Raw genomic sequence first — 14,895 nt, forward strand, 5'->3', positions numbered from 1 at the left:
CTCCCGTAAAGATTTACACCCTCGGAAACCCTGTACAGGGTCGCTATGGGTCGGACCCGACTCGATGGCACTTAACAACAACAACAACAACAGATGCCTTCAAGGCCATTCCAACTCACTGCAATGTTGTATAGGTTTTCCGAAGAGTAGCTGGTAGGTTTGAACCGCCCACCCTGCAGTTTACACTGACCTGTGGTCCAGCGCAGTAACCCACAGTACCATACCAGGACTCAAATACACCTACTCCTCACTTATTGACTATCTTGTTAAACTGGCAGTTTGCATATATGACCATAGGAAAAAACTACTATCCAACTATTTTGTGCATTAACAGTATACAACTGGCAGTAATGAGCACTGAGGTCTGAGGCGAGAGTGACCCTGGCTGTGATGGGTAAGGTTAGGTAGGTGTCAACTGGGCTGAGTCATGATTCTCAGTGCTTCAGCAGTTATGGAATTATGTCATCCTTCATTTTATCATCTGCTGTAGACCTCCTCCATTTTTGCATCATGCTGATCTTTGCGTAATGACCTGGTCTTTGGAACCTAACTATGTTGATAAGTGAAGGTTAGGTGTAATTCTATAAACAAGAGTACCAGGGCAACTGCACTAAGGAAAACAAAAGCGTTTTAGAAGCTTTAGTTTACTTAGCAATAATGGAGAAGCTAATTGCAAATTAATTTTATCTGTTTTTAAGGGGAGAGGCGTTTCCAGATGCCTTCTCTGTAGGTGTGTACAATCATGTGTTGTAGAAAGTAGTGAAATTAAAATTCTTAGAAAAACATGTATAATCCAGACTCAGAACCTCCAGCCTTGGGTAGTACATTTTTATTGTTCTTCTCTTTGCCCAACTAAGTGCCAAGCACTAGTTTTAAATAAAAAATGCCCACTTTTTACTGCCCAGATTAGAAGCCACCCAAACCATGTTTCCACTCACCACCATTTTCTAGAAGACAGTCTGTTTTTTGTCACCACTCTACATGGCTGTTCCCAGGATCCATATAAGGTGGACTCTATGTGGTTCAGTCCCCTGAGGCCCCGGGGCTCTGACCCCTCCTTCCTTGGACTGGGCATAGAGGGTCTGAGAGGCTGTGCTTTCCTACCCAGCATCAGCCTCTCTTTTCTCCCTCTGCCAGCCTCCTCCTGGGGCTCTGGAGACCAATAGGTTTGCTTTCTCTTCCTCACTCAGGGGGTGTGAAACTCGGCCTTGGGGACTTCATCTTCTACAGCGTACTGGTCGGCAAGGCAGCAGCCACAGGCAGTGGAGACTGGAACACCACGCTGGCCTGCTTTGTGGCCATCCTTATTGTGAGTGTATGCTCGGGGGACTGTGTGACCTCCCAGAGTCTTCATGAGGGGAGTTTTCAGGTGCAGTCTTCCCTCTGAGGAGCAGAGATAGTTATTAGATTTGGGTGGGGCTGTCAAGATCCTGTACACCAAGCATTTTCTGGAGGTTGTAGTTGTCAACAGGAGTCCCTGGGTATTGTAAACAGTTAATTCACTCGACTGCTAACTAAAAGATTGGAGATTTGAGTTTACTCAGAAGAAAGGCCTGACAATTTCTTTCCAAAAGATCAGCTATTGAAAACCCCATGAAGCACAGATCTAGGCAAGTGGGTTCAGCATGAGTCAGAATCAACTCGATTGCAGCTGGCTGGGTGGGTGGTAGTGATTAACAAGACCTTCTGCAGACTGTTGAAGACAGCACATGAGGTGACCCAGGAGCTCTGGTACTCACTTAGCAGCACTCCATGCCAAGGACTTGGCCATCAGCTTTGTGTGCTTGTCTCACAATACACTGTGTGGTAGGTATGTTTACCTTAGATTTTTAGAAATCTAAAAATGAGCATCACTTGGTAATGGGGAGAAAAGATGCAGTCAGGGCACAAAGGCACTGAGTTGGGATGGAAACTCAGTTCTTTGACTCCAGAGCCTGCATAGTTCCCCCTCCTCTCTGTCTCCCAAACAACATAGGATTCTGAATTCTGGGGTCTCTTGAGGTGTGGAGGGCAACCCAATGACTTGAACCCCAGTAGAAAATTTGGAGGCTCCTCCAGTCACTGGAGTCCTGGTTTGATGCTGTTGGGTAAGCACTGGACTGCTAACTAAAAGGTTGGCAGTTCAAACCCACCAGCTGCTTCTCAGAAACCTTAAAAGGGTTGCTATGAGTCAGAATCAACTTGGCACTAACAACAGTATGTCACTGGTGTGGTGCTGCAGTGTATACACTGGACTGGTAACTGCAGGACCTCCAGTTCCAACCTATTAGTCACTCTCGGAAACCCTAAATAGGATCACTAGAGCTGGAACCAGCTTAATAGTACACAGCAATAACAAATAGTTTGTACTTAATGTGGCCAAATGCACATAATGGAGAAACATGCTATTAGATTTTACCTTACAACTTTTAGGATCAAAAGAGGTAGAATTTCAGAGTAGTCCACACTCAGTGCTGTGCTCCTTGAGGAAAGCTCTGGGCCTTACATGGCAGGACACAGTAAGGCTGGTGGCCCAGGTTTGTGAAGATTCATTTCTGCCCACAAGTGAGTGCCAGAGACAAAGTGACAGGCCTCCAGGCCCTCCACTTCAGACAATCTGACCTGAAGCCTGCGGCTCCCCCAGGGGTAGGTCTGATACTTTGGTTCCTTGTCCCCACCTGGGTTCACTGCCTAACTTGACAGGGGGCCTGGGATGGTCATCCTCCTCATTTGCTTCCCCTAGGATGTTTCCCTTGTTGTGAGTTGCTAATACCCTCCCCAACATTGCAATCTATCCCATCCAGTTCTTTTCCTGTGGGGAGGTGTGTTACCATGAGTAACTGATAGACCAGGGAAGCATCTGACTGTCATGAGTCACTGTAATAGGCAGACTGTGGAGACAGTGTACTTTAAGAAAGTAGCCTGCCATAGGTGTCAAGAGGCTACTTTCTGGCTCACCCACTAGCATGTGGGGTGTTATAATAGGAGTGTGAACATCTGCCCTCTGATACCTCGCAGAGCTATTGAGAATCAGGGAAGACAGTGAGTGATAAGTCCTTAAACAGTTCAGGGACGAGGCCATCACTGAGCCCTTCACCAAGTGTTCCTTTCCCTCCTCACTGGACGTATCCATACAGTGAGGTCACCCATCTTACCCATCACCTTCTCTGTGTCCTGCAGGGTTTGTGTCTGACCCTCCTGCTGCTAGCTGTGTTCAAGAAAGCACTGCCTGCCCTCCCCATCTCCATCACGTTTGGCCTCATCTTCTACTTCTCCACAGACAACCTGGTCCGTCCTTTCATGGATACCTTGGCCTCCCATCAGCTCTACATCTGACATGAAGCATGGTGCTGTGGGCTGGAACTTGATGCAGTTGTATAGTTTTACACTAGTGCCATATATTTTTGAGACTTTATTTTCCTTAAAAAAAAAAAAAAGAAAGAAAGAAAAGCCTTGTGTTTACTTCGTGAAGATGAAGCAGAACCAGCTTTTTGGTGCTAGTTGCTTTTTGTCACCAGACTTTGGCTCACCGCATCATCAGCATTCACTTCATTGACAGGGAACACTTATTTATCCAGATGAACTAAGAAAGGTACCCGATGTGGGAAGGGGGTGTGGAAAAAGACACTTTATGGCCTGAAATTCTCTAAGGGCTGATATGAATTTTGTTCATTTATTAGGGACTAGGAATACATGCTTGGAAAACTTGACTAAGCACTTGTGCTGTCCAGAGATGATAAGCCAATGTTTTCTGCAAGGAATGTTCCTAGTGCTTTGTCTATGATGTCATTGTTATTCTATTACCTTTAGAAACGGAATCCCATTCTTGTGACAAGTTACTGCTGGGAAATGGTTTAATATTAGTATCAATAAATAGATTAACCCCTGTGGAATATTGATGTCTTTTTTAAACGCTGACCCCTCTCCCTACATCTCTGCAACAGTCCCGGGATAATGTGTGCTACAGGTACCGAAGGAAAGAGATTTGTTCAGTTAGAAGGAAAGAGGCTTTACTAAGTCTTCCCTCTCAGAAATTACTTATTTGACCAGGTTTCCTAAGCAAAGGTTTTGAGCAGCAATGTGTGAGCTCTGAACTCTTTGCCAACACTGCTGTTGTGTGCAGGCTGGCCAGTTGCCCAAATGTCAGTGGCTCCTTTACAAGCATCTGCCCTCAACAGAAGCCCACACAGGGGGCCAGGTGAGAGCTGATGTTCAGAAGTTCACACTTCTTTCCTTCTGTGACTGTAGCTCTGAGCATTCCAGTTGGACAAGGTGGAGTGGACAAGTTGGGGTTTCCTTTTCCTTTGTGCATCAGACAGTGTCCTGGCTGCAAGGAGAATCTCTTGATGGTGATTTAGGCATCTTGACTTAAGCCTCAGAGTAAGTCACTGTAACTGCTAGTGAGTGCTGAATTACTAAGACAATGCAGGTGCTGAGTTTGGAGTTCAAGGTGGTAGCTTTGTCTGCTTGTTCCAGAAATAATCTGAGTGTCATGACTGGGTACTGATTATGAGAAGAGTAAAATAATATTTTTATGTTTGACAGAAATGTCCATATTCTTTGACTGTTTGGTAAGCGGAGTGGGGGCAGGTAGTGAGAAGGTCCAATACCATTAGTCTTTGTGGTGGCACATCCATGTACAAGCAGTTGGAACACTGGAGAACTATAAGTAATGAGCAACCAGAAACATAAGAGAGGTGATATCACAGTCATGAATGCCAGAACTGTGAAGTTTTAAGAGAATGAGAGATGGTTCGTGATTTGAAAAGTTACCAAGAGATTAACCATTTGTCATTAAGTGGATGCTAACTCATGGCAAGTCTGTGTGTCAAAGTAGATGTATACTCCATAGGTTTTAAGGGGCTAATTTTTTGGAATTAGATCACCAGGCCGTTCTTCTGAGTCTCCTCTCAGTAGACTGTAACGTCAAGCCTTTGAGTTAGTAGCCAAGTGTGTTAACCATTTGAATCACTCTGGGACTCCTACTTAGAGATTTGTTATTGTTGCTAAGTGCCATGAATCAGTTCTGACTCTATAGTGACCCTGTATAGAGTTTTCCAGGCTGTAAATCTTTCCAGACTGTAGAATAAAGTCTCATATTTGTCCTGTGAAGTGGCTGGTAGATTCAAACAAGAGAGTAAAGGAATATAGTAATTAGAGTAGGTTTAGCATGGGGTTTCCAAAGAACATATTAACTAAATGTTAGACTTACAGAAGTCTTTCTTAAAGAGCTGACTGAGGATGCTAGAGGTAAAGGCAACTGAGAGGAGCCTCAGAAGAAAGGCCTGGTGATCTACTTCCAAAACATCAGCCATTGAAAGCACTATGGAGCAGAGAAAAAAGCTCGGCAGTGTCCCATATTGAAGTCGATTGACAGTGACAGAAGAGTACATGTAACAAGGGTTAAGAGTCTGTTAAAATTGGGAAACTCAAGTACATGTGAGAAGACAAAGGGATAAAATAAAGTACATGTGACAGGACAAAAGGGTAAGAGATATTGGATCAAAAACAAAGATACTTGAGGAAACTACACATGTGGAAGCTTGGTTCCGAGGACCAGGGAAGCACCAATGGTTGTGGGGGTTGGGGAAGGGAGGGAATAAAAGGAGGAAAAAAGAGATTTAAAAAGATCAGTAACTGATACGCGAGCATCAGTATACCTACCACTATATGTAACCCGTCAACTGATCTTATTTTTCCACATTTGCTTCAAATTTGTTTTTAGAGATTAAAAAACTATCATTTTGAAGCCCCTCCTTATTCCTTTTGCCTCCCCTCTACTGTCCTAAACTCAGTTTTATCCTTTCCATCCATGTTTCCAAAGAAAGGTGACTCAACAGAACGAGGAAATCAGTGAATAATATCATTAATATCACATACAACTGAAATTGCTGAAGATAAGGAATTGCTAGAATTCAAACTGGATTCTAACAGGGTGTGGAACAAATAGGATATCATTGCTGACATTAAATGGATTTTAGCTGAAAGCAGAGAGAAGTTTACCAACTGGCAAAGGCGTTTGACTGTGTTGTAGCTGTGAGTTAATACATGGGACTGCAAGGTCAGTTTGAACTACAAGATCGGCGATTCCCCCACCAGCCCCTAGGAAACCTTGTACTGGACCTCTATGAGTGCCCTTGGGTAAGTTCTGACTCATAGCAGCCTTACGTACAACGAAAAGTTGATCCTGTACCATCCTCACAATTGTTATGCTTTATCCCATTACTGCTGCCACTGCCAATCCAATTCACTGGGGGTCTCCCTCTGTTTTGCGGACCGTACACTTTACCAAGCATGATGTCCTTCTCCAGAGAATGGTCCCACCTGATCACATGTCCAAAGTATGAGAGACGAAGTCTCCCCATCCTGGCTTCTAAGAAGCATTCTGGCTATACTTCTTCCAAGAGAGACCTGTTTGTTCTTTTGGCAGTTCATGGTACTTTTAATATTCTTTTCCAATGCCATAATTTAAATATACCAACTCTTCTATGGTCTTCCTTCTTCATTGTCCAACTTTCACATTCATATTGTTGTTGTTCTTAAGTGCCGTCGAGTCGATCCCGACCCATAGCGGCCCTGTGTAGGGTTTCTGAGGAGCAGCTGGTGAGCTTGAACCGCCAGCCTTGCAGTTCAAACGGCTTTGCAGTCCTGGCACATTAACCCACAGCACCACACCAGGACTCCCACATTCATATTAGGCTACTGAATAAAATCATAGCTTGAGTCAGGCACACCTTAGTCCGCAAACAGACATCTTTGCTCTTGAATACTTTAAAGAGGTGTTGCGCAACATATTTGCCTAATGCATTACATCATTTGATTTTTTTTTTTTTTTGAGTTTCACATTAATTGTTACTTTATTTGCTTAAAACCTACACAATATTGTCAATTTGAAAAGAAATTCACTGTGATATATATAGATTGAAATTGCCATTTTTTCATCTTTTTTTTTTTTGCTCCCAGGGGTAGGAGGAGTAGGAGGGGAAATATACTTGGTGAAAGTTTATTCAAGAAACAAACAGATACACATACATTTTTAAAATATGAATAATTAGAGAACAAGTGATTTCAGTTTTGGCAGCCCCTGCCTTTTTTTTTTCTTTCTGTTTTAAAATATAAGCTTCTTAAAGACTGCAGCAGAATAAAGGGTCACTGACTGGCGTCTCTGAAATAACAAACGATGAGTACAATAGAAAACCTTCTCTCTCAAACAAGGCCAGGCAATCCTGTTCCCACACCCTCCCCATACCAAAATAACAATATGAATACTTTTAGTAACAACTCAGAATTCATCTTTATCTCCTCCTGTCTCTCATCAGTGGAAGTTTAAAATCATGATTAAAAAAAAGACATCGAAACTCGTATATATAAACCATAAAAGCTCATATTAGAGAACAGCTGAATTTCTTTTCAAAGTGCAAGTAGCGAAAGAAGCAATATTTTAAATTAAAATCTTTCTGTACTTTTTGCTTAGCATTCAACTTGTTTTTATTTAGCAAAAAGCAACAATTTTATAGTGTTAATCTTAAATCTTATTGCCTTACCACTGGTATACCTTCCATTAAAATAAAGAAATGAAGCAGTCAATCCAGTGATTAATTGTAAATCTTATTGCCTTACCACTGGTATACCTTCCATTAAAATAAAGAGACGAAGCAGTCAATCTAGTGATTAATTGACATGACTTTGAGTGGAGACTGGGGTGGTTGGGGGAGTGGGTGGCAAAGAAAAGACCAACTTCCACAAAGTAGCTTTACCAAAGCAGACTGCCACATGATTCTCCCATAGAATCATTGGTGGGTTCAATCCTCTGACCATTTGATTAGCAACTGAGCACATAACCACTGCACCATCAGAAAAGCAGAAAAGATGGTATAAAGGATGCAGCATTTCTGGGCCCCTTTGAATGGGAGTGGGGAGAAAGGGTATAGTCAGAGCAAATACTGGGAAAGCTGGGGGTGGGGGGGAACTGAGGAAATTGGCCTGGAGGGGCAGACAGAAGAGAATGAGAGGGATGGGGCAGGGGGGAATGTGGGACACCATTGAAAAGGTCTTGAAACAGTGGCTGTGGAGAGTAATGATTATAGCAAACTCCCCCTGGTGCCTACTGTGGGTCATTCACTGTGCTAAGTGAAGTCATATGGCTGGCCCCTTCAATCCTCAGATACCTGATGGTAGATACAATTCTCTTTTCCCACTTTACCGATGAAGAACCTGAGAGAGAGTCATGATATACCAGTCTTCCAGAAATTGCGTAACATGTATTGCTGCAATAAATTGAAAGAGCAGATAAGAGAATCCAGCTTCTATCAAGTCAAACATTAAAGAGAACTGCAAACATGTAAAACTGCTGTTCTTTTCATTAAAACTTTTTATCTTGTAAAATACAGTAATGCTCATAAAAAATTTGTGTTAACATTAGGTATCTATTACAGTTATTTTTTAAAGGATTGATATGTAAATGTTTTAAATTTCTCAGCAACTTGACCTAAGATCAAGCAAAAAGTAAGCAGTTACTGGCATAGAAATCCAGGACATTTGGTTCCAAAAGCTTGTACACGTCATAGCCGCCCTTCTGTGTGTAATAACAGCGAAGGATGCCGCCTCCAAGTTTAGCCCACTCAAACAGAAATGAGTGAAACAAAGAGAATTTTTCACAACAATTAAGAAACATTTCAAAAATAAAGAACAAATCTAAACATAAAAAAAAAAAAAATTCAACATCAAGGGAGATAAGTTAGTGTACAGAAAGTGCTACAAGGAGGAACCAACAACATTGCCTAAAACAGAGCTGAGTAAATTGATATAAATAAGTAAATAATAAATAAATAACTGACTTCATCAACAGATAAGATGCAGAATTCAGGGAGGTGGCTTTTGATTTTTCTTTTTCATCCATCCTGCTTATTAACCCTTGTGTTCTTTCAGTATAAATATGTGTTTCTTTATTCAGGTCTTAGATATTTTTTCCTCTTATTTGACTACTTTCTCTTTTTATGCATTTTTTTGAGATTGTGTTAAATCTCAAACTATTTCTTATTCTCTCTTGTTCACAAATGTTCTTTTATTGTTTTGTCTTTCTTCACTATATTCTAGAATTTATCACCCAGCCTTGCAACATTTTATTTTTGGCAATCATACTTTTAAATGTTCTCCACTTTTTCAAAGCTGCCTCAGTGGTTTGACCCAGTTCCCTTCCCCCTCCCTCTGCCTCCTGTTTGGCATCCATGAGGGCCCAATGAGCTGATGGAGGAGGAGCCTGCGTGAGGTCGTTCTTAGAGCAAACTCTACAGCAGCAGTACTCAAAGTCAAAACTGTGCGGTCAAAACTATTTTCATAATAGTACTTAAGACATTTTGTCCTTTTCACTCATTCTCTCATGATATACAAGTCTTTCAGAAATTGTGTGTTACTTGTTATTGAAATAGATTGGAGGAGCAGATTTGAGAATCCAGTTTCTTCTATCAAGCCAGACATTAGAGGGAACTGCAAACATGTAAAGCTGCCATTCTTTTCACAAAAGCATTTTGTCTTACAAAATAAGCAATGTTCATAAAAATTTAATTTATGATAACATGAAATATCTATTACTGTTATTTTTAAAGGAATTGATACATGTTTTAAATTTCTCAATTGTAATTACTCATGTTGTTATTACTGTTAAGTGCTGTCAAGTCGGTTCTAATTCAAGCGACCATATATAGGGTATTCAAGGAGCAGCTGGTGAGTTTGAACCGCCAACCTTGTGGTTAGCAGTCCAGTGATTATCCTATAGTGCCATAGTAACCCATATTATTTTCTTTTTGTTGTTGTTAAGTGCCGTGGAGTTGGTTCCGACTCACAGCGACCCTACACAGGGTTTCCGAGGCTGTAACTCTTTACGGGAGCAGACCGCCTCATCTTTCTCCCGCGGAACCACTGGTAGTTTCGAACTGCTGACCTTGCGGCTCACAGCCCGATTCGTAACCACTACGCTACCAGAGCTCCTTATTATTATCTTTGGGGGTCATCAATAATTTTATTTTAAGTTTTTATTGTGAATTATGTAATTGTTTACATGTGAGAACATTAGCTTTACATTCATCCTATCTTTTTCGTTTCATTGCAATTATTACAATTCCCTGCATGCATCATCAAACAGCCAAAGGGTACACCCCGCAAGCCAACCCCCTGGCTGTCAATACACAGCCCCTCTCCCTCCCAGAGTCCAGAGTCCCCAGCCACTCCATCTCTCCACGTCATCATCTCTGCCTCCATCTCTGGCATCCCTGCTTCTCTGGATAGGGTACCACACTCCGCTCTTCTCCCTTGATGGTCCCAGGGTCCTCCATTCCTGGACTGCAAGATCAGCCACTCCCCTCCTTTTGTTACAAAACGTCTACCTTGACATTTGCAACAATCACAATCAGTCCTGATAGCAATTTACTATTGAACACAAAAATCTTACCCCATCTGCTTTCCCCAGCCCCATCTGGACAGGTTGGAAACCACTCTGGAAAGTCTACCTTCCCCCATACTCTCTGAAATTAGGCGCCCTCTTGAAAGCGTTTAAGTCAGTTACTTCTTACCTTTGTAGCCCCCTCCCCACCTCCCCATTTTGGGAGGCCAATGTTTAAGTCGCACATCCCTGTCAACCCTGTGTAGCAAGGGGGTGGGAATGATCCTCGCTGTAAATACTTGTTCCCTCTTTTGAGCTACTACATCCACAAGCAGATTACTCTTTTTTTCCTTGTCTTTCTTCTTCTAGTCGAGTTCTGATCATCCAGCCATTGAAGCCAGGTCAAGTGGGTACTATCTGCTAGTATGGGTGTTCTTGTGCATCTCCCCTCACTTCATATCAGTTGGATGCTTCACTCTCCGCTCCAGTCCTCTGTGGCCATGGCATTGTCTCTTGGCCCAGGAGTCCCCAGGTCTTGCCATGTTGTTGTTGTTAAGTGCCATCGAGTCGGGTCCGACCCATAGCGACCCTGTACAGGGTTTCCAAGGGTGTAAATCTTTACAGGAGTAGAAAGCCTCATCTTTCTCCCGCGGAGCGGCTGGTAGTTTCGAACCGCTGACCTTAAGGTTCGCAGCCCGATTCGTAACCACTACGCTACCAGAGCTCCTTAGGTCTTGCCATACTCATCAATAATTTTTAAGAGTATAAAGGAGTCCTGACATGGGAGAGTTTGAGGAAGTTCCTGTTTTCATTAGGTGGCTTTCCATTGCCATACTCATCAATAATTTTTAAGAGTATAAAGGAGTCCTGACATGGGAGAGTTTGAGGAAGTTCCTGTTTTCATTAGGTGGCTTTCCATTTCTCCTGCCCTTTTCCCTCCTCAGCATCTTCTCTTGGTATCTCCAATTGCTACCTTTGTCTTGAAGAACCATTTGCTTGATGAAGTCGATTCTGATTCGTGGTAACCTCATAGGTGGCAGAGAAGAACTATGCTCTATAAATTTTTTAATTCCTGGTTTTCAATGACTGATTTTTCAGAAGTCCTCCACAAGGTCTTGCTTCTGGGGAACCTCTGGGTGGATTCAAACTTTCAGTCTTACAGTTAGCTGCCCAGTGAATGACTTGTCTGCACCGTCCAGGGAATGTCTTGACTTTCCTGTTGTTGGTTCTGTACCAAAATGGCCACAGGAGGGCAGCAGATTCCATCTTGAACCCCTATGGGGGCCCTCAAGCCTAGTTTTTCCTCAGGCAGTTTGCAATATTGAGTTCCTGTTGGGTTTCTGCCAGTGCCTGAAACTAGAGAAAGGGGAAAAAAAAAAAAAAAAAAGCCCTTGTTTTGTAGGACGCTAGGGACCACACATTCTCCCTCCCAGAGAACTGAGGTCCTAAAGGAGGGTGCAGTTTTTGATCCAGTTACAGGCCCACACCAAAGCCAGAACACAAAGCAGGTGCTAAAATGTTTGGTGAATGACCATGTTTGGAATCAGTTTGTCCAATGGACTAATGGACCATGTGGACATAAATCTCCATGAACCATATTACAAATGGGTACTATTACCCATTTGACCTACCTTCAATGGCTGGATAATGAGAACTTGACTAGAGGAAGAAAGAAGAGGAAAAGGAGTGTAATCTGTTACAATTTGATGAACTTGACCTGTACTTATGGATGTAGTAGCTTAAAAGAGGGAATGACTCTTCACAGCAAGGATCATTCCCACCCCTTCTGTACACAGGGTTGATAGGAATGGGCAACTTAGACATTGTCTACCCAAAATGGGGGAGGTGGTGTGAGGGTGCAACAAAGGCCCAAAGTGACTGGCTTACAAGTTTTCAAGAGGGAGCCTAGTTTCAGAGGGTGCAAGGGAAGGTAGAATCTCCACTGAGTGATTTCCAACCTATCTAGATGGGGCTGGTGAAAGGAGATGGGGATGATACTCTTGTGGTTCAATAGTGAATAATTGCTCTCAGGACTGATTGTGAATGTTGCAAATGTAAAGGTAGACATTTTGTAACAAAATGAGAGGAGTGGTTGATCTTACAGTCAAGGAGCAGAGGACCCTGGGACCATCAAGGGAGAAGAGTGGAGTGCGGGACCCTATCCAGAGAAGCAGTGATGCCAGAGACTGAGGCAGAGACAATGAATGATGGATGTGGAGAGACAGAGATGGAGCAGCTGGGGACTCTAGACTCAAGGAGGGGGAGGAGCTGTGCGCTGGCACCTGGGGGCTGGAGTGCAGGGTATAGCCTTTGGTTGTTTGAATGGTTATATATCCCTGAGTGTTCAATGTACATCCAAAAATAACAGGGATTGGAAACAAAAGCTATTGAATGATGACACATGGAAAAGATTGGAATCATTGCAATGAAATGAAATACGATAGGATGAATGTAAAGCTGATGCTCTCCCATGTAAACTATCACTCAATTTATAATAAAAAATTATATATAATAAAAAAAAAGTTGCTGTCAATTCAACTCATGGCAACACCATGTATGTCATGCTATCTTTCTTTTGGAAACTTTTTATTGTGAATCGAGTTTACAGAACCGATCTTCAGTTTTACATTAATCAAATCATACACTTCCTTTTATCTCCATGATTACAATCCCCTCCATGTAACAATAATTTCCCCACTTTCTCCCTGTGGTTTTTATTTCATTTCCACCCAACCTGAACATTGTCCTTAGGTAAATGTTGCCTGTTAATCTTGAATGGTTGACCATTCCAGCTTGAACATAACTAATAAGTGCTGTTGTCCCACTATATACCTATCCACTGCTCAGATGAAAATTGGGCTACCTCCATTTCAGAACTGAAGGATGGCTGAGGACAATAGTCTCGGGTTCCTCCAATCTCTTTCTAACCAGTAAGCCCAGTTTTTTGTGTGTTTTGGGGTTTTTTAAAAATAATTTTGAGTTTTGTTCCACATTGCCTCCCATTCTATCCAGGACCTTCTAATGTGATCCCTTTCAGAGCAATTGGTAGTGATAGTCAGGCACCATCTAGTTCTTCTGGTTTCACAGTCATGGAGATTGATGTCCACATGTTCCATTAGTCCACTGGACAAATTGATTCCAAAGATCTTCAGTTTCCATCACTCTTCTTTCCTCTGTACATGGAAAGACCAATTGTTATACCTTAAATGACTGCTCATGAGTTTTAAGATTTGAGTCATTGCTTAGCAAAGTAGGATGTAGAGCATCGTCTTTGGGAACTATGTTATTCCAGTTGACCACAGTGTCCCATGAGACTATGGTCCTGAGCCTCCAGGTCCAGCAAATCATTTCCTAAAGGTGTTTCATGATGTCTAACAAGTTTTCACCACCACTAGTCTGTCAGCTTGTTATACTGTGGTAGCTTGTGTGTTGCCATGCTGCTGGAAGCTATACAACCATGATTTTAAATACCACCAGGGTCACCCATGGTTGACAGGTTTCAGCAGAGCTTTCAGACTAAGACAAGGAGCAAGGGGAAGTAGACTCCTTCTGAATATTTATGAATAGCAGTGGAACGTTGTCAGATATATTACCAGAAGATGAAAATGTAAATAGTAAGAGAAGATTGTTAGATATAGTACCATTAAGATTAGCCCCTCAGGTTTGAAGATGAGCTGCCTCCTCAAAATAGAGTTGACCCTAATGATGTAAATGGAGTAAAGCTTTCTGGACCTTCATTTGCTGATGGGACACAACTCAAAATGCAGAGAAACAGCTACAAACATCCATTAATAATTGAAACATGGAATGTACAAAGTATGAAACTAGGAAATTGGAAGTTGTCAAAAATGAAATGGAATGAATGAAGATCAGTATTCTAAGCTTTAGTGAACTGAAATGGACTGGTATTGACTATTTTGAAAAAGAAAGTCATATGGTTTATTATGCTGGTAACAACCAGTTCAGGAGGAATGACATTGTTTTTTATCATCAAAAAGAACACTTTAAGATCTATCTTGAATAACAATGCTGTCTGTGATAGGATAATATTCATTTGCCTACAAGGAGTCCTGGTGTGGTGCTGCAGGTTAATGCGCTGGATTGCAAGGTCAGTTTGAACCGCATGGTTGGCAGTTCAAGCTCCCCAGCTGCTCCCTGGAAACCTTATACAGAGTCTCTATGAGTTGGAATCAATAGCACTTAACAAGAACAACAAGGAAGACCACTATTATTCAAATTTATGCACCAATCACTGAAGCCAGTGATGAGGAAATTGAAGGATTCTACTAACTTCTTCAGTGTGAAACTAATCAAACATGCACTCAAGATGCATTAATAATTGCTGGTGTTTGGAATGCAAAATTTGGGGGAAAAAGAGGAAGGATCAGTAGTTGGAAAATATGGCCTTGAGATAGAAATGATGCTAGAAACTATATGAGAGACTTTTGCAAGACCAATGACTTCTTCATTACAAAGACCTTTTTAAACATGGACCTCACAATATGGTATACATAGGAATCAAATTGACTACATCTCTG

At 42.0% G+C, this 14,895-nt stretch overlaps 1 protein-coding gene across 1 annotated transcript in view; it reads left to right on the plus strand.

Moving 5' to 3' along the window:
* Positions 1 to 3,315, plus strand: part of PSEN2 (presenilin 2 (Alzheimer disease 4)) — a 48,709-nt gene extending 45,394 nt beyond the window's left edge. The window contains exons 9-10 of the mRNA XM_006871261.1: positions 1,191 to 1,309; positions 3,160 to 3,315. Of these exons, the coding sequence (XP_006871323.1) occupies positions 1,191 to 1,309; positions 3,160 to 3,315 (275 nt within the window). The remainder of the gene's footprint in view (positions 1 to 1,190; positions 1,310 to 3,159) is intronic.
* The last annotated feature ends 11,580 nt before the right edge of the window (positions 3,316 to 14,895 follow it).

Source organism: Chrysochloris asiatica, unplaced genomic scaffold (assembly GCF_000296735.1).
Source record: "Chrysochloris asiatica unplaced genomic scaffold, ChrAsi1.0 scaffold00165, whole genome shotgun sequence".
In the NCBI taxonomy this organism is placed as follows: Eukaryota; Metazoa; Chordata; class Mammalia; order Afrosoricida; family Chrysochloridae; genus Chrysochloris; species Chrysochloris asiatica.